Genomic DNA, 23,350 nt, shown 5'->3' on the forward strand with positions numbered 1-23,350 from the left:
CTTAATGTGGGAATTGGGTTATGGGAAGCTACTTTTACTTCTGTGTAGTTTAAACTAGAATAATGAATCCCATTTTATCATTTGAGTATTTGTTTTCAATAACTATCAACACGAAAAGTAGCAGTGCAAACGACTTCTGTCTTTTTTTTAATGAAGTAAAAATATTTCTCCTTGAATTGTAGTGGAGTAGAATTATAAAATAACACACAGTTAAAATACTCGATACATATAAGTGAAGAATAGCAATGTATACATTATACCTTATTTCAGTAGTCCAGAAACGGTGTCTTTCCACCACTGATCATATTTGTTTTGTATTTGTACATCAAACATCTAACCCCGAATAACATCAGTTGTAAGTGTTGTTAATTTTGTATAGTTTGATGTTTGATGCTCCTTTCTTTAAACAATTACATTTTCTTTATTGAGAGAACTTCACATTGAGAATGATGATTGATATGTTTGTGTTTGTTTGCTCAGTTATTTATTTCACATTGTATATGTTTCAATTTTTTTTTACAATTCACAACAAGGTTGATATACAGAAAAAAGTAATTAACAAAACATCAATATCCTTCATTTTTTTGTTTTTCGAAAATTAAATATACTCACAGCAACTAAAAGTTATAGAGATGAACCGCAGACAGGTATTAACCTTCATTATTATACACTTTCTGTAATACTGGTGTATTTCCCTGTGTGGGCCCACACAAAGAAGTGCCTTATAGGGCACAAGAAAATGCCCTTCATCCAACAGGAGCAACAATATATACTCTGCTCCGAGATACAAGAGGAGCGACATAGTTGCAGAACAGGTTTATCAGAGACTGTTCTCTTTCAGGAAGGCTGTTCCAGTTGGTGCATGCTGACGTACTGAGGTCATTTTTACTGAAAAAAGGAAAGAAGGGAATGGAAGCGTGCAGTGTTTCTTCTGTGTGTATTCTCAGGTGACACTCAGTGACGCCTGTTCGACGAGAGAATATCTGACAGCTTAACCGAAAGCGAGTTGGCTTTGCAGAGCCACAGGTATGTGGTGTTTCCTGTCACTGCTGCTGCAGCCCCTCTCCCCTCAATACCAGTATAAGTCCTTCTTTTCCAGACGCCGTCCTGTCCCAAAGGAGACAAAATGTCAATGACTTCCAAGCAGCTCTAATGAACAAGCATGCAGTGTAAAAATAAGCAGTAATACAAATATGTCATCCATTTTACACGGCAGCATTTCTTAGAATGAGATGCACACCTGAGGAGTTGCCATCAAGATAATAACAAATACCTTACCTATAGTTCCTAAATAACTCAGGAACAGGATTTTAAAATCATTGGTTTTTTATTATCTGGTTATTAGCTCAACCTTGCACATAATTACACAACTTTTAATGTGTTACTTTAAGTTAAGCAACATGATTGTAACAATCGCATGTGTAAATCAAAGTAAATGTTCTCTATGTTTGGTAACGATTTTTTATAATTTACTATTTATTAACTACTAATACCTTCCAGTAAAAGAAGATCTAGTAATTGTTCTATAACTGTTACATCAACTTTATCTGACACGACACAAACATAGCTGCACATATGCTCAAAACCAGGAAGAACAGGTAATTTATTAAGGGACATTTTGCAACTGTCTAATATTTAAAGCTTAGGAAATGTAGTTTTTCCTTAAAATGTGGAGGCTTACAAGAGTTAAATATGGTTCAGCTGAGGCTGTATTCATGTCAAGATGCTAAAATTACCGAAACTACACTTCCCACAATGCAACTTCAAATTGTTTGTTAGACTCTCCATGCCTTCCAAATGTCTACATCCAGATCCTGAGTTTGTTATGCAAGCTTTTTATTAATATTGGTTGAAAGACATTAAATATGTTACAGCTGAAGGCTCACCATGTTCAAAGCCCACAGCGGGGTCCCCAGGGTCTCTAAATCCCTGAGGCATGGTCCAGCTGGGGTGCAGATCTGGTTTGGAGCTGGAGGCCATGCTGGGTCCCATCTGCCCCTGGTCAATATGCAGCAGGTTCAGCAGGGATGTGGCGTATTGCTGTCCAGTAAGACTCAGCCCTTCTGGGGACAGAGAGTAGGCGATAGACGGCAGCCCCGGGCCATCTCCCGCCCTGGTGGTGAACGAGGACCACGATCCAGGAGTGTCTTCTACAGGGCTGAAGTTGAGGAGCCGTCCTGCTGCGGGGGGGCCCTGTGAGTCTGAGAAACAGTCAGCAGGTCTCCCCTGAGGGCTGTTGTCTTCTGAGGGGGACACAGAAAGGAGTGAGGATTAATGGGATTGTCCTGTTTGTGGTCAGGTCGGTCATACACTGTTGATTTTGTCTGCTTACCCAGTTTAATAGTTTTGCGGATTTTCTTTGTCTTTCCTCCCGGCGTCTTGGCCTTGCAGACTTTGCTGAGAGCACGGTTAAAGTGAGCATCCACCATGCTGTTGATGTCCCCCTGGAAATAAGTCAGGATGACGCACCGAGAGTGCTCCTCCACCTTCACAGCTATGGGACTGTCTGTTCTGTCCTCCATGGTCAGCTGTGACTGAAGCCCCAAAACAGGTTGTTTACTTCACAAGAAACATCCAACTGTGTTTAATATCATTTACAAAACAGTACACATTTCAGTTGGTCTTTTTTTGCATATTGTAATGACATGTTATTTTGTTTATTTTTTCCCTGGAGCCACTAATAATCCAAATATTTAAGGATTTAGGATGACTCACTGCTGACTTGTCCCTGAAGCAGACCGATTGTAGTTCACTTCACATAGAGTTACAAACATTTAATAAAAACTGTATGAGTGACACTTTTATTGTTAATACATGTATATGTTAGAGTGCATGGAAATCCCTTTTGGGGCACAATATGTTTACTACAACATCAACAAATCTATTCTTAGAAACATGTTAACATCTCGCAAAATGCAGTTCTTAATTTGCCATTGTATTCGGACATTTAAAAATGACTTAGTAAATGATATATTGTGTTAGTTTGCATGGCAGGATGTTTAAAAAAGAGGCTGAATTGCACTATTGATGGGGGAAACATCTCTGCCACTGTAACTGAAAACGATATGAAGTATAGTACAGAGGTATACAGTAAAGTGAAAATTAACAAGCGCTTAGTGGATTGAAACAAACGTAATTTAAATGCTGTTGTGAATAACTGAATTATAGTTTCAGTTCAAATAACTTGCTTATCTCTTACCTGACCTGATGATTGAACAAAGATGACCAGTGAGTGCGTCCTTACATTTACCGGAGGATCAAAGCTGATGATGTTCACGTACTTAAGCAGCCGTCAAAACGGTTGTAAAAAATGTCCCCTATCTTAAGTTTAAACATCAGAGTGATTGATAAGATTTTAAGAACCTTGTCTCTTCTACGGCAAAATACTTCCTTCACTGAGCCTCCAGAGGAACATGTTGTGTTGGACTAGCAGGGTGTGCTTACAGAACACAGACAGCTATGAACAGAATGCCATCCAGCAAGTTGCTCCAGAAACTGACTGACACCTTATTAAAACATTCCTCTGTCGCACTGTCAAAGAGTTACAACAGTTTAACAGAAGCTGCACAGTTATCTGCCAGTCAGAGAGGCTTGAAAATAAAGTTAAATCTCATTAACGTGTTCCCTAGTAAACAAAAACAAAATTGTATTCATTAAATGGACCTGAAGAACCCATTCATGGCTTGTGTGGTTGGTTCTCATTATTCCAACTGCATTCACTCAGTAGTAAGTATTTCCTCCATACTTACTGTAATAATAACAAATGTTTTTGTTCCTGCTCACATTTTGTCTGTCAAACCTTAACCACAGATATGGGTGGCAATATCACCTTTGAAAACCTACACAAATAAGAAACACATTTATAAAGAAGCAATCAGGCTAATAATTGTTTGCTAGTTGTGTAGATTTGATGTAAGCAAAACATATATATTTTGATCATTTCAACATTTTATACAGGATATCAGTAAATAAAGATAGGAGAAGATAATCATACCATTTTACCACACTATGTTCTCAGTCAGTTGTAGTCAGTTACTTTATTTAACAGTCAAATCATTACACAGGAAAGAAATTTACTTTTAGATGCTCAGAAAGCTTACACCTATATTTTGATAGCATTGACATTCAAAAATACCTTAGCCTTACCATCATGAATACTATCATTTTAAAGGTCAGAAGAAGCACACTGTACGATGGTGTTATGTCTTACAAATTGCGCATTCAAGTAATTAACTACAATTTCTCACAAACTGTACTCGACAACAGTTCTAGGTTACAGATGCCGCTCTTTATATAACATTTCTATTACATTTAAAACTGCTTCTGTGCCACATAGACATCACTCATGAATTTACTATTCAGGTTTTACAAACACAAAATGTTCTTTTTAAGCATCAGCCACTCAGCTCTACGATGAAAGCAGTAATATAAACTTTAAATGTGAGATGTAGATTGAAGGCTTTTGAAGATGCATTTTTTATAGCACACCTTTACTGTCCTTTGACCTGACAGTCAGCGCAGCATAATGATTATTTTCCTGGCTATGATAAGCATTCAGGAGTGTCCACAGACACATTGTACCTCGTTGAACTTGTGGTTTATTTTCTGTTCCCCTGCCTATAATAACAGCCAACCAGCTGCTCTATGTTCTGCTATCAGTGTTTGCAGAATGGACCTTGGAGGGTAAGTAAAGCTGCACTGTACACATTAGCACACACAGAGGCTGGCTCACGCCCTCTGGTGGTGGTTTGGTGCAGATCCTGTGGAGGAGTCAGAGACCTTCCTGTTGGTGGAGGTTTCGTCAGAAGCGACTGAATCAGAGTTAACAAGATGGTTCTTTTTGCCGCCCATGGTCACAGAGTGGCTCCAGTCTGCACACACAGGGGACAAGAAAGAGAAAAAACAATGCATCCTCCAGAACACTTCAAACCATCTGTCCAATAAACTGCAATATGTTCTTCCTATAAACAATATGTACCTGAGTAATCACTGAGTCTGAAACGTCCACAGCACAAGTGGATTTTCCACTGTTTCCTCACATTTTCCTTCATCACACAGTGGAACAAAAAGACAAAGAACCCTAGGACAAAAGAGCAGATATAGTAGACATTTGTGAAATACAACAGCATTATTTAGACATTTTTCTTTGCAGTTTGTTTTATATCATAATTGAATTTTCATGTATTATCTTGCATTCTCAAAGTGTGTTGTGTTTAAAAAAAAAACGAGGAGATACACATGCTTTTTTTTAAAGCAACGAGTAAGTCTGACCTTTTGAAAGAAAAATGCAAAATAACAGAGTCTGGACATGAATATTTGAAGATGACTGGCCCGTCCGTAACTAATGACTGCTTAATGACCAGCTACAGCTCATATTTACCCTGCAAGGTGTTGAATATGGAGAACAGGTACATCATGGCCACTTTGCCTGGCCCAAATGAAAAAAAGCCCATTGACCACGTCAGGCCCAGCAGGACGGTGAGACTGGCCACCGCCCTCATGTCTTGCAGAGAGTTGGGACTGCTTGTTGACCGTTTATTGGTCCTCATGTGTCGGATCTGGATCAGAACCACGACGAACACAGAGACGTTGCACAACAGGATCAGCAGGACAAATGCCACCACCGTCACGTAGAAGAAGACGTCATTCTGCAGCCAGCAGCTGCAGGAGGGAGAGGGTTGGATAATGGGTCAGAACACTGGGATAGGATAAATGACATCAACAATTCATTTTTCATTTAAGTTATAAGACACTCAAATGACGTGTTTCCATACAGCCCAGTGCTTGTACTTACAATTGGTCGGTAGACTTAAGCATCCCTGCAGTTTCTATAGGCTCAGCGTTGCCATAAGCATCTTTATCTATAGCCAGGACCAGGCTGACTATCACCAGAGGAATACCTATGAGAACACAAAAATACAATTCATTTAGAGTTAAGAAAATATCATAACACTGTGACAAAACAGAATACAATATTGAGTTTCTGTCTGTTGCAGTTTGCGATTGTGACATTCATTCTCAAATGCAGAAAAATGGGTCTTTTTAATTGCTAGCCAAACTCACAGATCAACTGATTATGCAGTTATGTGTAATTTATTAGAATGTGAAGAAATAATTCAACGTGGAAAGATGACGTTTTTAATGATGTATAACGAACAAATAAATATTAAATGGGTTATAAATGGAACTTTTTCTCTCAAGGACAATCCTATTTTCTATATAATAAATTATATGGCTCTTTGAAATGATTGAAAAGTATCGATCCTCTTAAACAAAGGGCTGCCCAGCCAAACCCCAGCTTCTTGATCCAAATTAATCAAAATCCTCTCCTGAACCCAAATCAACCCGACTGGACTTTTTTTATTAAAGTTAGCATTATTTAAAGTTGTGTCTCACCCCATCCTGCAGCACAGAACTTGAGGATGTAGGAGGGAACGTAGATGTTGAAGACCTTGACAAGTGCGAAGTACATATGCACGGCCTCCAGGCCCATCCAGGTGAAAGAAGCCAGCAGGAAGTAGTGCAGCGTTGCAGCAGTGGCGATGCACAGCCCATAGTTTGAGAAGGAAGAGAGCCAGGAGTTCAGAAGGAAGAGCATGCACAACCCCAGAAGGGCAGCCGACAGGTTGATGAGTATCTTAGATGGGTAGTCTCTCCGGAGCTTCCTAAAGTGTTCAACACACAGCGAACAACTCAGCCTAAACGATAAATGAAAAGTCTAAAATCTTGTAAAAGGTATCTGGATTTCATCCTAATGCAAATAGGCAACTATAGTATGTAGAGTGTTTTATTAACAAATCCTGAAATGAAATTAAAACAGTAATGCTTAAACATTCATTTATGTAATGAGTGTTGTTGAGTACTACTGCAAAATCTTCGCTTAAATATGTTCTCTACCATATAAATCTTTTACAATGTGAAAGTATATCTCAGACTGAGTGACTTACTCAAAAGAAAGGTAGGTGAGAAGAGTGATTCCGAGAAATATGGCAGATATACCACAACCAAGATATGAGATCACTGTCAGAATCTGACTGTCAGCTTCACCTATGGGCGTTCTCGATACATCCTGAAACACACCACGAAAACAGAACAAAATGTGTTGTTAACTTGTGTTTGAAGTTCCCTAATGGTCTTATCCAAACAAACACTAAAGGAAGCTGTTAAAACTAATCTGATCATAATTATTTGAAAATGATTTTGTGATTCCAAATACAATCCCAACATTGTAACAGCTTGTTGTTTAATTGTCAGAAAACAAAGTAGTGCAGCAACTGGCCAGATTGCACACAGTGTGTTGCTGCTTGTGGGGGTTTCTGTTCCCTGGTTGGATTTATAAAAAAAAAAGCAAGGCAATGACTCACCAAGAGCACAGCGAAATGTGTGAGGTGATCACAGAGACAGCTGGTCTGATAATCAGAAATACTGTGGGTTGTACATCCTCTGCTGTTCCAACCACCCTGCCCACCTGTCTCACACACACACACACACACACAGACACACACACACACACACACACACACACACGCACACACACACACACACACACACACACGCACGCATGCACGCACGCACGCACGCACGCACACACACACACACACACACACACACACACAATGCTTCCTGTGTTTAGGGGTCTTTATTTATTTATGTTACTGGTTCCAAAAAAAAACATGTCAATTGCTGTAAATCGTCTAAATCCAGCTGAAACACATAATAAATGATGATTAACTCACCATTCTTCTGGAAATCCCAAAACATACACTGCACCTTGTCCCCTGGCTGTAAGAAAAAACGTAATAATGATAATATAAGACTGAATTACAAAACCCTTGTTCTTGCTGGTGAATGTATCCATTAACCTTTATGGCTGTTTGATGGCTGAGGGTCACCACCACTCGATCCGTGAGGTTTCTGACCATGCTGTTATTGATACTGGCAGATACTATAAAGGAATTCAATTGCCAGCTGCTCTGAGTTGCATTGTTTGTGTATGGGTCCTGTTAACAAAAAGAAAATGGTCACAATAAGAGGCAAGGAGGATATTGGTCAATAAAATATGCTACAGTAGGAGAGAGCAGATTTGTCCAATAATTGCTTCTTCATCTCTAAACATTGGGGAAAATGTAATTAGTTTAAAGTCTCACATTTATCTTGTAATTGTTTCCTTGGAGTTTGACATATTTTGGTGATGGTTTCTTAATGAGAGTTACATTATACCACTCCCCTGTGGTAAATATGAATCTTAAGGAACAACCCAGTCTCACGGCATTTCGTGTTATAGTCACGAAATTAATTTAATCTATTGATTCGTGTTCATCAACACGATTTTTTGCATTTTTTCTTGTCACACAGAACGATTTTAAAAGCAATTTATTTCTATTGGTATCCTATATTTCGTGCCTGCACCACGTCTTTTTGTCCGGTCGGGTCTTGGAAGACCAGAAGCTGTGTGGTTCATAAAAACATTTTTCTTCCTCAATATCGTAGCCTAAGCCTAACCCTTTTATTTGAAATTGTATAATGTCGGAGTTTTTTTGCCGTCTGCGAGGAAAATAAATGGGGCTCAGAGCCCTCTAATTTGTTGTTATTTGGTGCAGGCACGAACCAATAGAAACACATTGCTTCTAAAATCGTTCTGTGTCAGAATACTGAAATCTGTATTTTTTGTATCTCTTTTCCTTTCCAATTTGTTATTATTTACAATGCTTTTCAAATCGTTCTGGGTGACATGAAAAAAATGCGAAAATCATGTTGGCGAACAATAGATTCATTTCGTGACTATAAAACACGAAATGCCGTGAGACTGTTTTGACAGTATAGCAATCAGCTGGTTAGCTTAGCTTAGCACAAAGCCTGGAAACAGCTAGTAAGTATCTATGTAGAGTCCTCTACACCCCTAAAAATAAACATATCTTCATTCTTTCTCACAAGATAACCAATATTTGACAGTTTGAAAACGTTTTAATAGTGAGATGCGTATAGGCGTTTCTTTAGCTTTGGACTCAGGTTAGTAGCTAAGCTATTTAAATCCTGGCTTTAACTTTATATTTATTGCACAGAAATAGGTTTAGTGTCAATCTTCTTATTTGACTCTCTGCAAGACTGCAGCTGGGCTTATTTTGTCACAACTGTAAGAATGATTTGGTCTGCATAAGGTATTGCATACTGGAAATCTAAATGGGAGAAAAAAGCAACAATAACAAAACAAGATGACAAATACAAACAACAGAAAGTACCTGAAAGAGCTCGTTTGATGCATAGAATTGAAACTGAATACGAGTCGTATTTCTTTCTCCAGGAGGGAAATAGTTGTAGAGTTCAGAGGGCAGAGAGATGGTTGCATTTGTGGCAGGGAGCGGTTCACTCTCAAAGTTTTGGTTGACAAAAACCTGGGAAAAGCAGATCAAATTGGAGTCTAAAAAAAGTGTCTAATACAACCAGTTCTTGTCATTTCCTTAAAAGCTATATGTGACTCTTTCAGGGCATTAACGAAACAGGAAATGTTAGGTTGAGTTACTTTTGGAGTTCAAAGACAAACTGAAAAATGGCAATTTTTTTGCTTGTTTTTCTGACTAGTACAGTTTATAAACGTATTGCATATAACATGTGTAGCGTCTCACCTCTGGATTCAGGGTTGGGGAAACTGAGGAGACACCAAAGGTGAGGCCACTGAATTTATTACGATTTACATTGATGAGGGACAGGGCCATCGAGGGGGCTGTTATACTGACTGATTCATCTGGGAAGTCCATATTGTTCGCCATTGTATCTGTCAGATTAAGGACACTACGAAAGACAAATTAAAATGAGAGTAACAATAAAACATCAACATTTTAAAGTATAGGATTTAAAAGGAATATACATGTCTGCTGATCACATTCACAGAGATGCAACAGACCCTATCCACTTACATGCCAGCCACAGGAGTGAGGTCAGTTTTCGAGAGCAGAATATTTGCTACAATATTGACGATGTTTGCACCAACAGCAGGTGTGGTGCCGCTGATGTGAACCACCTCACGGAGCTTATCCACCACAGTATCCAGCTCAGAGGAAGAGAGCTCACTTTCACTGTTATCCAACTGAACATCTATAAGGTCCTGAATCATGTCCACAACCCCAGCTGCGTTACCTAGAAATCAAAGATGTCATTAAAGGTCCCCTATTATACTGTTTTTCATCAATATATTATAGGTCTCAGATATATACAAAACAAGTCTCTGAAGTTTTTGGCTTGAAACACCAAACAGATCATTGCAGCATCCCATAATCCCCTCTGTTTCAGCCCTGTTTCAAAAGTGCTGATTCTCTGTCTGTTACTTTAGATGAAAATAAGGAGTCACTCCCCTCTGAGAGATAATTGTTTAAAAAAGAACACAATGGTGCTCTAGGAGAAGATTCAGGTGACATGGTGTGTGGGGGGGGGGGGGGGGGGGGGGGTTACCTTGGTTGGTTATTGGCTAATGGTTACACAAGCCAAAAAACCGTTATGACATAAAGTGACCAAAATCTGATCAGCTCATTTTCAGACCAGGTTTTTATATAAATGGATCAGGACAAAAAGTGAGCAATTATTTTTTTCCTGAAATGTTCAGAATCTCTTTACACAGAGAGGACACATGTTTATATAAAAGACATTAAAAAGTGGATTTTTTGTTTTTTTCAATAGGTGACCACTAATGCTTTTTGTGTGTTTAAGGCCACATTTTCCTCCTTGTGATTTAGTTTTGATGGAAGGAAAAGGAACAAACAAGGACAGCAACATGTTTATATTATCTTAATGAACAAGTAATGAAAGTTCAGACTGAGTGTGTGACTACTTACCAGTAGTGACAGTGATATTGTCGAGGTCTGATATGGTCACAAGCTGCTTGCAATTTTTCATATCCGGATCAGCCCAGCTTGTCGTGTCAGTTTCAATGTCTAACTTACTGAAGAGATAATCAGAGGGAACATAAATGACAGAGACAATTCATTTTCTCTCCGGTCGGTTTCAAAATTAATGTTTGTATTGGACCTCAAGTAAAGATAAAGATTGATGAAAAGCAATAAAAAACACCTGTCCACTGCTAATGATTCAGTCTTAACAAGCATTAACAGCTTCACTAATAGGACCATAAAACGGATTGCCCCTGTCGTCCCTGGACTGATATTTGTATTACATTTGGTAGAGATGATATGGATCATTACTCTAATAACCATAGGAAATAGATTTTATTTGCCTGAGCTGCAGGCTGGCAGGGCTCCATCAGTGTTTCATGTGTGGGGTCAGTGTGTGCAGAGTGGGGGAGCGAGTGGAAACAGGACATTGTAATTGTCTCCCTGAGCTGTCTCTATGGCAACAGGTTAAGATAAATAGGATCCAGCGAATAGAGCAATCTAAAAAAGAAAAAGAATCCTGCAATCGGAGTGTTGGCTCAGGCGATTCAGGTTTGTGTGAATAAATCATCATTATAACATTTTCTCACAGTTGTAAATGACTATGCTTTATTATTGTATGAATTACATTATGTGATTTGCTGCTGTATAATGAGTGACAATAAAACACTGGACAGCGGGATGATATGAGGATTAGTGTTTTGGCTGCTTATTGGCAAGCGTTTGGATTATAATCTTGATGATTTAATTGTCTGTGGTCATATATTATATACACCGAATAAACGGAAGTGAATATCTTACCAAAGCCTGTAGGCTCTTTTTGATTTTGGCTTATTGCATCCCATTTTTTGATTCTCCTGTGGAAATGATTCAGGCCAAATATATTCTCCGTATATTGTTGAAGTCTTTTCTTCCAAACAGTTTGCTGGAACTGAAAAATATTATATAAAGTTATTTTCCATAAATGAATTAATATCTTTAACTGTGTACAGATATTCAGCTTACCTATGTGCTTGATAGCCACTTCCGTAGTTTGAATAATAATGGAGTTATTTACATACTTTGCTGTCAAGGCAGCATGAATACAAGCTATAATTTCTGCCACAGGGTTTATGTTGTATTCCTGGACATTGAATGTGCAGTCAAACCTGTGGATGAAACACGCAATTAGTGGCATAGAAAGCAAGCAGATCAGGTATTTTTCTGCAACATAAATCTTTTATAATAACCTACAGTTTTGGCTGGCTGTTAAAGATCTAAAAGAAAGGAGAGTAGAGAGATGGTACAGTGTGAAAATCAGTTATGGCAGTCGTATTAAATATGGTTGAAATGTACAGAACTCATTATATGTTAATCTAATCTGTCTTGTCTCACCATCAGTCCATTTGCCATGTTCCTATGAAATATTACAGACGAACAATTAGTCATCCAGAGCTTAAATATCAGGTGAAACATATTTAACATACTGTAGGATGCTACTTTAGTTTTGCAAAAATACTTGAAAATCATGTGACCCACCTGCCTACATTCTCCTTTATGATGACATTCAGTACTTCTATGGTGGCATTCACCTCCAGCTGTTCTTTTAACTTTTCCAAAAGACAATAATTTAGTGTGCACATATTTCCTTTTTTGTTTTAAAAACAGCTTTTTCCTGCAGTCGTGTGAGTCTCTTACCCATTTCTCAATAACTTTCTTTGGTTTTGTCGGGCTGCCAGTCATAGACAAGGATAGATTCACTCTGAAGAATGTGTCCAGTGCAACCGCTGGAGTGTACAGACAACAGATAACACAACAGTGCATCTATACAGTACATGTGTATTTAATCATAATTCTGACCGATCATATTTCTGTATCACATTGTCTAAAATTTCACCCAAAAAAACAAAAACGTGGTGTTCCTTGACTCAACAGCTGTTTTCTGTCCACTTAAGTGTATTCCCTTCACACCATAATATTTCCTACACATCACCAGTTTGTCATTGTGACACTAAAATAAAAAGTAAAAAACGGTTTATGCCAGTCTTTAAAAAAATGTGTGTTGGGGATTGGGTTTCCGAAAATAATATACGCAACCAGTAGAACATTTATCACATCACATTATCACTTTAACACTGAATTCTATCATAACAATAAATTAAGTCATTGTTCCCTTCACATTTCATCTTGTCCATTCTCTTGTTTTTTCTTGCTTTCATCACTTTGTTGTGTATTGTTTTGTGTGCATTAGCAACTATTTGAATGTCTTCAGAAGTCTTATTGTGTTTTTGTTACCCATTGTTTTTTTTGCTGCCATTCAGCAAGAAATATTCTTCTGTTATAGGGCAAAATGAAAAACTAAATATTGAAAATTAAAAGAGTCCTCGTTTGTTAAAAGCTCAGTTTTTCTTGCATGCTCACCTGATGTGGGTGCCTCAGTGCTGGAATTTGGCAATGCAGGAAACTCTGAAAGAGAAAACATAATTTGTAAATTAAGATTTATTTATTTATTTTTGTTTAATTTTAATTCCTTAAAATTCGTTCAATGATGACTGATATGTACATTTTAATAGTCTCACTTGGTCTAATCAAATACAAACTTTTTTTTAGAAACACAGACAAGAATGTCTGTAGAGTGGGTCTAATGTTTTACTGCAGTTGTGTGTATGCATCACTAAATTAACTATTCACCAATTGCAGAAGATTTCATTGTACTCTAAATTATCAGTTTTTTATGTTTGCACATCAAGGGAACATTTACAGTTAAACCCAGTGTCTGCTTACTTTCTATAAAACACAAGAACTGAACCAATATCATAAAATGATTTACGTAAAGGTACTTTGAATAGAAAAGGTCAACCTTATGTGAAATGAACATACATCTTTTTTTAAGACTATAAGAAAGGTCATAAAATGTGTGTTAATGTTTGACTGTTGCAATAGTCCACTAAAACATAACATAAAGTGCATTTAGTGTGCAGTCTATACTAACCCATAGGCAGAATACTGATGCTGCTAGGGTAAGCTGTCAGTTTGAGGAAGTCGTAAGAGAAGGTCGAGTTCAACAACGAGAGAATGCTCGCCTGAACCACTTCAACTTCATTAGCAGGAGTCACGCTGGCATTGACTTCACATCTGAAACTTTGCATTTATCACAATATATCACATAACAGGATATGTTGCTTGTTTTATGCAGCTTAAGTCATGCATCCCTCATATTCTGTCATTATTATTATTATTATTATTATTATTATCTTGTATTTATCTTACCACTTGTCACAGGTGGAGTTTGACAATGCTCTTAATTCCTGAAAACACACATCACATCATCAATCTTTAATAAAGAATTGTACACTTTCAGATGGTGACTTAAACTAACTAACGAATTATGTTACAGTAGTATGATCCAAATCCAAAATCATTCATTTAGTTGGAAAATTGAATTCAGTAATTTATCGTCTCAATTAAAGAAAACGTTCATCCGTTCCCTAATCAGCTGGTCTTTAAGGATATTGCAAATTCTTTACAAGGAAAATTATAGTAATAGTGTTGTACCTGAGGCTGTTGCGCAGACCGAGCAGCAGAATTATTAACCACTCGGCAGGCACGGCTGTATGGAAACGGGGATAACGGAAATTACAGACAGGAATGTTGTGAAGGATTGCAACCATGATCACAGTATACATTTAGAATACAATAAACAATGCACACAAGATATGTTGTTCCCACACACACACACACACACACACACACACACACACACACACACACACACACACACACACACACACACACACACACACACACACACACACACACACACACACACACACACACACACAAACTGGGAAGTATTTACATAACCTGCATTAAATCAGCAGTTGAGTTTGAACTACTTGTATTTTACTTGAGTATTTCTATTTCACGCTACTTGATACTTTTAACACCACTCAATTCCACAAACTTGATTTAAATGCTTTGGTAATGATTACTTTAAAGATAACATACAACACAGCATGATTCACACAACATAATGAACGTTATATATGAACGTGTCCAACAGTATATTTACAGTAATAGTTCAAATTGGTGACATCTCAACTGTCCTGTCCTCAAAAATCCTGAATTCCACATGAATGCATCAGTGTTAACAATGCAACAACGTAATATATTACAGCACTTATATAGTATTTCACAAATAATAAGTACACCGAGTAGTTTGGAAATATTTCAAATGCAGGACTTTTACTTTTAATTAAGAACGTTGCTGTTTTGCTATTCAAACTAAGTACCTCAAGGTCCTACCAGCTGACAGGAGTGTTTAGCAAACAAAAGTTGTGTTACCTTGGGGATGACACAAGGATGTCCTGCACCGAGATGTTGTCAGGGAAAATGCTCTGCAACTGATAAGACATGACAACTAAGATTAATTATTTATCTGACTTGTTTGTCCAACGTCATTTTTTGCCCAATCCCATTGACATATCCAAACATTCGTCATACCCAGTTTTGTGTGACTTCCTCCAGTGACTTTGAACAATTCCCAGGCTCCGTAGAGGGAACCATGGATGTCCACAGTTTGATTTTGTAGTGTGACCATGCTAAAGAAAAAGGAAAGAAAGTAGCTGATTCAAGTAATGCAGTATTAGTTTGACTCATAAACAGGTTTATGGCGAGCTGCTGCTGGACTCAGGAATGTGTTGTTTGCCTTTTCTTTGACCTTAAACTGCCCCCTCATTCAACTCCAACCTACTGTAGAGTGCGTTATTATGTGATATATATATAATATATAACTCAAACTACATGAACATGAAGTGCAAAAGAAAATGCCATAATATATATAATTACCACACTGTAGGTTGTTGTCAAGCTCAGGAAAGCAGTTGGATTTCCACTGCGTCAGGTCCCACCTCACCAGGTCTCCATCTGCACAGCTCCGTCCCCCCAGCTCCTCAGCGCTCCACTCTCTGGCCCACATCCTGAACCGACCAATCTCACCCAGCAGATCCTTCCCAGTCTCCGGCTTCACTTCCCCGCTCATGATTATATGAGACATCCCCAGAGTCAGAGTGCCGTTTGGGGCCAGCTGTTGGTTTCGGAGGGGTTTCAAAGATACCTCATACTCACTACTTCCATTTATGTAGATCTGCAGCCTTCGAGCGTGGTCACACCAGGTGACGCAGACAGAGTACCATTCATTCAGTTTCAATCCCCATTTCAAGCTGTGTTCTTCTTCAAACAGCCAAACTGACAGTTTTTTACTTGTGCCCCCAAGTCTCATGCGTCCTCCTCCTGGTGCTCTGTAGTCAAAACCTGTCCATTCTGAATCAATGGTGCGGCGTAAAAGCGTGCACACAGTCAGCTCCTTAAGGGCTGGTAGCACAACATCTGGCTGAAGCTGCCAGGTACACCTAGGAAACAGGAATACCAGCTTCTTGCCCCACAGGCTTGTACTGACAGAGGCAGCTGAAACAGTTGAAAAGAAGAAATATAAAAACGATGTATTGGATTACACTCAAAAGAAATGACTGACAGGCACAATATATGCCATCAAAACAATCAATTATTATCGATTGCTAGTATTATAGACACTTTTTGTATTTACAGCTATTAGTCTTTGTACATATTTGTTGTCAAGTGCTCATTTATTTCTGTGAAATCTTACTTGAACCTAGGATCTGCCAACACAGACAGATTAGAGTTATAGATGACACGCTCCTGAAGGAGTTCATGACAGCAAACGCTTTCAATGTCAGTCAAGTGGTCATCTGCTGAAAGTTAACAATATGATAAACAGTTTTTAAAGTTGCATTCACCTTGAAATAACACAATTATATTGAACATAGCTTTATGTTGTTGAATAAATAGACTTACCACAATCATATCCTTGATATCTGAAGTTCAGAAAAAATCAATATCCACTCACGAGAAGCGTCTGAGCCATGAGTCTGCTGGCAAACGTCACTTCATTTCTCTATAAGAAGACCTCCACGCCCTCTCCCTGTAGTTCCCTGAGTTACTCATTAATCACCGGCAATAAACATAACTAACATGTATGATAAAGTTGCAATTACAACATCATGAAATCTTGGAAAAGGGAAGCTCTAAATCCTCCCATTGACACATGTATGTCATTTGTTTGCAACTGTTTTGTTGAGTCAGAGTTCCAGTGAGGGTTGTATTGGTAAAATACATCTCTTATCAAGGCTTACTGTAAAATGAAAATAAATACTGCAGGATGTTGATACATGACACACACCCGTGTTTGTGAAGATTTCGATGACACAGACCACATGGCTTGTGTCATTACATAACACGCTTCCTTTTTTTTTATTCCACATGGATGCCTCTGAGAATTGGTTTTAATGGGTTTGTGTGTGTGTGTGTGTGTGTGTGTGTGTGTGTGTGTGTGTGTGTGTGTGTGTGTGTGTGTGTGTGTGTGCGTGCGTGTGCATGTGCATGTGCGCATGTGCGTGTGCGTGTGCGTGTGCGTGTGCGTGTGCGTGTGTGTGTGTGTGTGTGTGTGTGTGTGTGTGTGTGTGTGTGTGTGTGTGTGTGTGTGTGTGTGTGTGTGTGTGCTTTTTATATATGTCAGGTCTGCAAACAGAAATACTCAAATGTTGTGCTTTACAGTTCTTTACAGTATACTCAAGTAATAACTGTTCAAACAAATCTAATTGGCTTTTCTTTGTGACGCATGAAGGCCATTTCTGTCTTTTTTCTCAACTGTACACACCTGAAAGTAAAGTCAGTCCATACGGCTTTACTTATCTTATCATTTGAGCCTAACCAATTCAAACAAACAATGTAGGCTACATCAATAACAGTTTCATTTTTTACACCCATATTCTCCTGTCAGTGTGGTGAAATGGAAACAAGTAAGGACATGTTTTTTTGTCAGTTGTATGGCTCCATACTACCACAAAGTGGTCAAAAAAGTATATTGCAACTGAATTATTGTCTGTCTCATTTTTTATAACTCGTTTCTAAGTCCCAACAATGTCACAATTAGCGTGCCATTCCAGATTGGAGCCTAAGAGAACAAAACAGTATTGGATACATATTACAGATTTTATTCCAGCTTGCAAACACACTCACACACACTTACGTACACACAAAGCATCTTTGTTTGGAACACATTTGTTAACAAGGGTCTCATTCATGCATTTTGATTCCCTCCCGTTCTGCTGGTCTGAGAAGCTACAGCCAAAACAAGCAGGGTTCCCCAGAGGGAATATGAGAAGACCAGGTGTGACGTCAGGCGTCCAGGTGGGGGACCTGAACGCCTCGTACTCATTGGTTGGTAGACAGTTTGGGAACCTCTACTGCGTCATCAGTGATGCAGAATTAGGGGCATTCCTAAAGATGTTTCCCACCACTCTACCTCTGAATGTGGAGAAAGTTCAGGCAAACCAAAGTGCCAAGGATGGAAGCTGCAAATGACTGATTAGTCCATGAGAGATGCACTGCTTATTGAATAAAGTCTACCAGTAAAATAGATTTTCTCTGTAGGTTTTTCTTGTGTCTTTGCATGTGTAATGTTTGTTCACAAGTGAATACATACTTTTTAAAGGCTGCAGTTTCAGTGTAGGAGGAAAGAGAAGATTCTCCTCAGAAAAGGACCATGGACAGTTTGATAATCGAGGCTTGTCTCCATACTGCTCTGCTGATGGTAAGTCTGACCTTAAAACATTTTCCTTTAACAACTTTCTAAAACGTTTTTGCTACATGATGCATTTGTCATTGCACTAATCAGCTCATTTTGTCTTCTTGTTGTTTAATGAATAGTGAATCAATCTACCATAAGATATGTGTATGTGTTGAATGCATATAAACTTGTCTCAAGTGATATCTATTGTGTCATCTCACTTTAATGTAGTTCATCAACCTGGGCTATTCCTTCTTTCAAGCTAAAGAAACATTTATAAAGACACATTTGACACAAATTGATCAAATGTTCATCCTTAGTGCAATGACACAGGAAAAGAAGGTTATCAGAAGCCAATTATTTATCAAATATATGATAAAAACAAAAAATAAGTCATTTTACTTGCTGTTAATTTGTCCATACTTTATCTTAAGCAATACTTTGATTACAGGACTTTAATAGAATGGTATTACTACTGCAACGTTATAATGATTCTAATGAATTCTTCCCCTACCCTTTATTTTCAATGTGTGTTCCTCAGGTTTGCTTCATGCTTGTACGATCCGAGCCCAGCTGCGACCAGACAGAGTTTATACACACTAATGGCACATGTGTTGCGTGCCCTGTATGTGGGCCTGGAGAACAGCTCTCAGGGGTAACAAACATAACACTTTACAGTGGCTGCACATGTTTTTTTACTTCTCTTGCTTCTATATAAAATAAAATAAAACATTGCCTTGCCTTGCCTTGCTTCTTGTTTCCAACTCTGTATCGTGCATCATTCTCAGGACTGTGGTTTTGGAGATGGTGGAGAAGGTGTCTGTATTCTGTGTGACGAAGGGAAGTTCAGTGCAGATACAGGTGTTGCTCCCTGCATGCGATGTACCCGGTGCAATCTGCTGAACCGCCTCCAGAAGACAGCATGCTCATCCACCAGTAATGCCCAGTGTGGTCAATGCCGTCCAGGGTGAGTGACACCTACTGTGCAGAATCAGTCACTTGATAAATACAGCATTTGTTTTTGAGTTAAGGGCATGAATGTGGTTGTGTGTACAGGTATTATGAACTCAGGAGCATGACTGGGGAGGTGGAGCTGCCCTGTGTGCTTTGTTTTAATCACGACACAGTTCATAAAGAGTGTTTGCTTTGGACAGCACAGGGCTCTAAAGCAGGTAAGAACCACGGATAAACCATGTAGACTGGATGACCATTTTAATTACATTGTATAAATGGTTTTATTGACTGGTGATTTTCCTAAGATGTTATCAAGGAAAACTTGTAAGTCTTGTTCTCTGACAGAGAGTGCTGTCACTTCACCACGAGGACATCTCAAAGAACCTAAAGAAAATAGTAAGTAACACTGTGGATTTTCACAACCAGTGTTTAAGTTTACACTCTTTTAACTGATTTTCTAATTATAGCAGTCAAAGAAGAATCATTCTCAATGGTCCTGATTGGTTCAGCAACAGCTTCATCCATTTTCCTCATTGCTCTGCTGCTTTGGGCCGCCCTTCTGACTGCAGAGAGATTCAGTATGTTGGACGCATGATATTTGACACTTCTGCCATTTCTCCCCAACTGTCTCTTGTCTGCATTACTAATTTAGATCATATATACTTGTTGCAATATTCAGAGCAGGTTCCTGAGTACTGTGCTGGCCCTGAAGAGCTTTTGTCCGCAGATGAGCTGCAGTACGCTCCTTTGTACAGCCCCACCGGGAGAGCAGCCAAACAACCAGAGGGACCTACACAGACACTTGTTCCAGCTCAAGATCCCCTAATGTAATTGTAAACATACAATACTTCACTGACCCTCGATCAGTCTCTATGTTATATATTTACATTTAATTTCCTCTCTACCTAGAGGACTGAACTCTCTGACACATGAGCATGAGGTGCATCCTACTTCTATTGTGATAAATGTCACCACCAACATCAAGCCCTGCAGTCAGAACGAGGAGAACATCAAACGGGAGGAGAAGCAAAAACACTGTACCATACAGGAGGTAAAGTGGTTTAACTTAACATATTTTTAGGAGTCATGGTGAGTCATGGCCAAGATCAGCAATAGATTATTAAATTGCTTTTAAATACTTTAAATAAAATGAAGCACTTAGAATTTAGATTGATTGTTTGTTCATACATGGTTTAAGTCCATGTTGTCAATTTTTCTTCACACAAATCAACATGAAATATCCTATTGAGATTTCCACCATTACCCCCAAATGGGATGAATGGAATTTCATTTGTGATAAACAAAAAATACACGGGGAAATTAATTCTGTGATACTTAAACAGTTAAGAGTAAGACACAGATTAAACAGACTATAATGAATGACAGGCTGACTCTAAGCTACTGATCAAGCACTGTGTCTCAGGCCTGTGCTAACAAGTACGATTATGAGTGCAATGCAGAACACACGCCTGGGTACAAGAGAATGCCCAAAGCATGACATTTAATACCATTCAAACCTTTAGTCATGTTTGGTGTCAGGTGTGTTGAAGCATATATTGCAGGGATCAGTGAGGAGGAAGTTATATTGAAATGGCCTTGTTGTGAGACAGTTACTGCTCAAAAACAATGAATAGAACAGACTACAACTGGGGCATATGATCGTGTCCTGCATGAGCTAACACAACACTTGGTTTCAGGGGTTTAAAATAGCTCAACAAGCCCTCTAATGTTTTAATTCAGCACTAAACATTGCAGGGCCAATGCCAACCTAGGAGTAAAGTAATATTTTTTCTGCTGTAAAAATAACAATGTCATCTTTTATGTCAATAACAGATGGAGCAAAAGCTTCTCACCATATGGGAAGTGGCTCAAGGTAGGTTGATTTTCTTCTTTAGAGTTAGCTTGTTGTTCTTAAGTTTCAAAGATACATAAATCTATAAATAAATAAATGTGTTGTAGTGGGTTGATGTATTCAGCTGTTTTCACTGAATTCAACGTTGGATTTTCTACAAACCTGGTTGTGCATTGTTGAAACTCAATACAAATATTTGGATCTGAAGTTGACGTTGGTGTTTCTGTTTTGACTCTGTCCAGGTCAGAGTATTGAGAAGTTGGGCTATGACTCGGTCCAGGACTTGTCTCTGCTGCTTGACTCAGCTGACAACAGGAACGTGTTGAGGAAACTGGGACGGTCTTTGGGTGTCCCACCTCAGGTCAACGCTCATATTCAAAGCTTCCAGGATCTCTTTCAGTACCTGCGCACCTCCACCTACACCCTGCTGCCCCACCTGGCCCAGGCTGCTGCGCTCCTGCCTAATCCTGAAGTTGTTGCTAGGATACACAGAGCTGTGGTGAACACTTAGACCCCAGGGATCCATTACCATGACTTCAACAGTATTTCTGACCCACTTTTCACACTGTTACCAGATGCATGACCTGATGAGTCTGAGTTTTATTCCTGGGACACAAACATATTATCTTTATTGCAATCAATTGACTTTTAGTGGGATACTTGTAATGAAAAAGCAAATCTGTGACAAGAACTGACATATTTATTTCAGTTAATTGTCCATTGTTGTGCTTTATTTGTTTGTGTATTGGCTTTACCTCCATAAATGCATTGTTTCTAATACATGTCACATGATACTTTAAGTTCAATGAGAAGAAGTCATAATGTGTGCTGCTTATGGTGTTGAATAACACAATATCCAGGTCATTGTAATCAAACCCTACGTGCAGTGTTACTTCCTGTTTACCATGTAAAATAGATGAGAGGGCCTCTGGCTAAGGCATGTGAGACGGGCCAGGACAGAGGATACAGTGTTCATGGAAAGAGAAAGAACATAGAGACCTGAGAAAATGTGTTATTCTCTCATTGAGACAACTTTACCAACTGATCATTTTTCCTTGAACGCTTGCTTTGCAGCATCTTCGTCATCCTCAATCTGGTAAGGTTTAACTTTATCTTCACATCGATATTTTCCTAAAAAGCAACTCATTACATAATTCTCAGGTTTACTGTGCTGCTTAATACTTATATTTCTTCTTCTCTAAAAAAGATGTCATATAATTAGGTTAAATGACCAATATTGTATATCCCTAAAGTGTTTTCATTTTTCTAATGTAACCTGTTTATGTCATGGAAGTATCATGACTGTGTTATTAATCAAGCCGTTAATTGGCTCCAACACTTCAATGCTGGTTTACACAGTTGCTTGTGAATAAACCATAGACTAAACTCTACATTAGCGTTCAACAACTGCCATCTGCCGACATGGGGCGCTGTTGGGTGTTTTAGCTTATAATAGCCTAGCATTTTACTAGCAAATTCTTAGCTCGTTTATTCATAAGATGAACCACTACGATCCACAAATACTGGCCTATCTTGCAGCTTGCACGACGTTTAGATTATGTGCGGCTTTATTAGCCAAGTATGTTTGGGGAATTTGACTATAAAACACTCTATTAATATTATTAATATAATCATACATGTTATTATTATAATCAGAAATAGACATAAACCCTCAGTATAAATAAGGACAACAAAGCTGAATAAAGATACACAGAAAAATATTATGCACTTATGAGGTGAATAAAGAGAGATACACACACACACACACACACACACACACACACACACACACACACACACACACACACACACACACACACACACACACACACACACACACACACACACATTAATATTGAATTAATATAGATATCAAGTATTTTGCCCTGCCCATAAGTATGTTAACATGTAGCCTATGTACTTTTACAAAAGCAAACACTTTACATTCACAGGGCAGCAGTTTTTTCCTTTTTTTTCGTATTGAATATATTTAGAACATACAAAAGCTCGGTGAGGATATCTTCAAGTTATCTAAAA

The 23,350-nt window shown here is 38.5% G+C and overlaps 3 protein-coding genes across 4 annotated transcripts; 1 reads left to right on the forward strand and 2 right to left on the reverse strand.

Moving 5' to 3' along the window:
* Positions 1-118: 118 nt before the first annotated feature.
* Positions 119-3,494, reverse strand: vgll1 (vestigial like family member 1). The gene is made up of 4 exons (XM_079668930.1): positions 3,200-3,494; positions 2,333-2,534; positions 1,887-2,243; positions 119-1,107 (listed from the first exon to the last, which is right to left on the reverse strand). The coding sequence occupies exons 2-4, from the start codon at positions 2,520-2,522 to the stop codon at positions 1,070-1,072; spliced, it is 585 nt and encodes a 194-aa protein (XP_079525056.1). The 5' UTR covers positions 2,523-2,534; positions 3,200-3,494; the 3' UTR covers positions 119-1,069.
* Positions 3,495-4,011: 517 nt separating this feature from the next.
* On the reverse strand, positions 4,012-16,861 carry adgrg4a (adhesion G protein-coupled receptor G4a). 2 transcript variants are annotated; one of them, XM_079668924.1, is made up of 28 exons: positions 16,734-16,861; positions 16,525-16,630; positions 15,708-16,325; positions 15,363-15,460; positions 15,204-15,262; positions 14,415-14,469; positions 14,130-14,167; positions 13,852-14,000; positions 13,281-13,325; positions 12,558-12,646; positions 12,399-12,469; positions 12,255-12,276; positions 12,114-12,136; positions 11,886-12,028; positions 11,682-11,811; positions 10,827-10,933; positions 9,915-10,134; positions 9,624-9,789; positions 9,240-9,392; positions 7,863-8,000; positions 7,737-7,782; positions 7,365-7,468; positions 6,948-7,069; positions 6,397-6,665; positions 5,795-5,900; positions 5,381-5,661; positions 4,979-5,080; positions 4,012-4,871 (listed from the first exon to the last, which is right to left on the reverse strand). In XM_079668924.1, exons 2-28 carry the CDS (start codon positions 16,589-16,591, stop codon positions 4,729-4,731), a joined length of 3,564 nt encoding a protein of 1,187 aa, XP_079525050.1. In that variant the 5' UTR covers positions 16,592-16,630; positions 16,734-16,861; the 3' UTR covers positions 4,012-4,728. The 2 variants fall into 2 exon arrangements, with proteins under 2 accessions (XP_079525050.1, XP_079525051.1); XM_079668925.1 differs by having other exon boundaries at positions 16,525-16,627; positions 16,734-16,824.
* Positions 16,862-18,095: 1,234 nt separating this feature from the next.
* Positions 18,096-21,824, forward strand: LOC307033060 (uncharacterized protein; the record flags this gene model as incomplete). The annotated part of the gene is made up of 9 exons (XM_079671332.1): positions 18,096-18,266; positions 19,049-19,162; positions 19,296-19,474; positions 19,564-19,679; positions 19,929-20,039; positions 20,141-20,288; positions 20,371-20,512; positions 21,295-21,334; positions 21,556-21,824. 9 exons carry the CDS (start codon positions 18,096-18,098, stop codon positions 21,822-21,824), a joined length of 1,290 nt encoding a protein of 429 aa, XP_079527458.1.
* Positions 21,825-23,350: the final 1,526 nt, after the last annotated feature.

Source organism: Notothenia rossii (assembly GCF_949606895.1).
Source record: "Notothenia rossii genome assembly, chromosome: 3".
In the NCBI taxonomy this organism is placed as follows: Eukaryota; Metazoa; Chordata; class Actinopteri; order Perciformes; family Nototheniidae; genus Notothenia; species Notothenia rossii.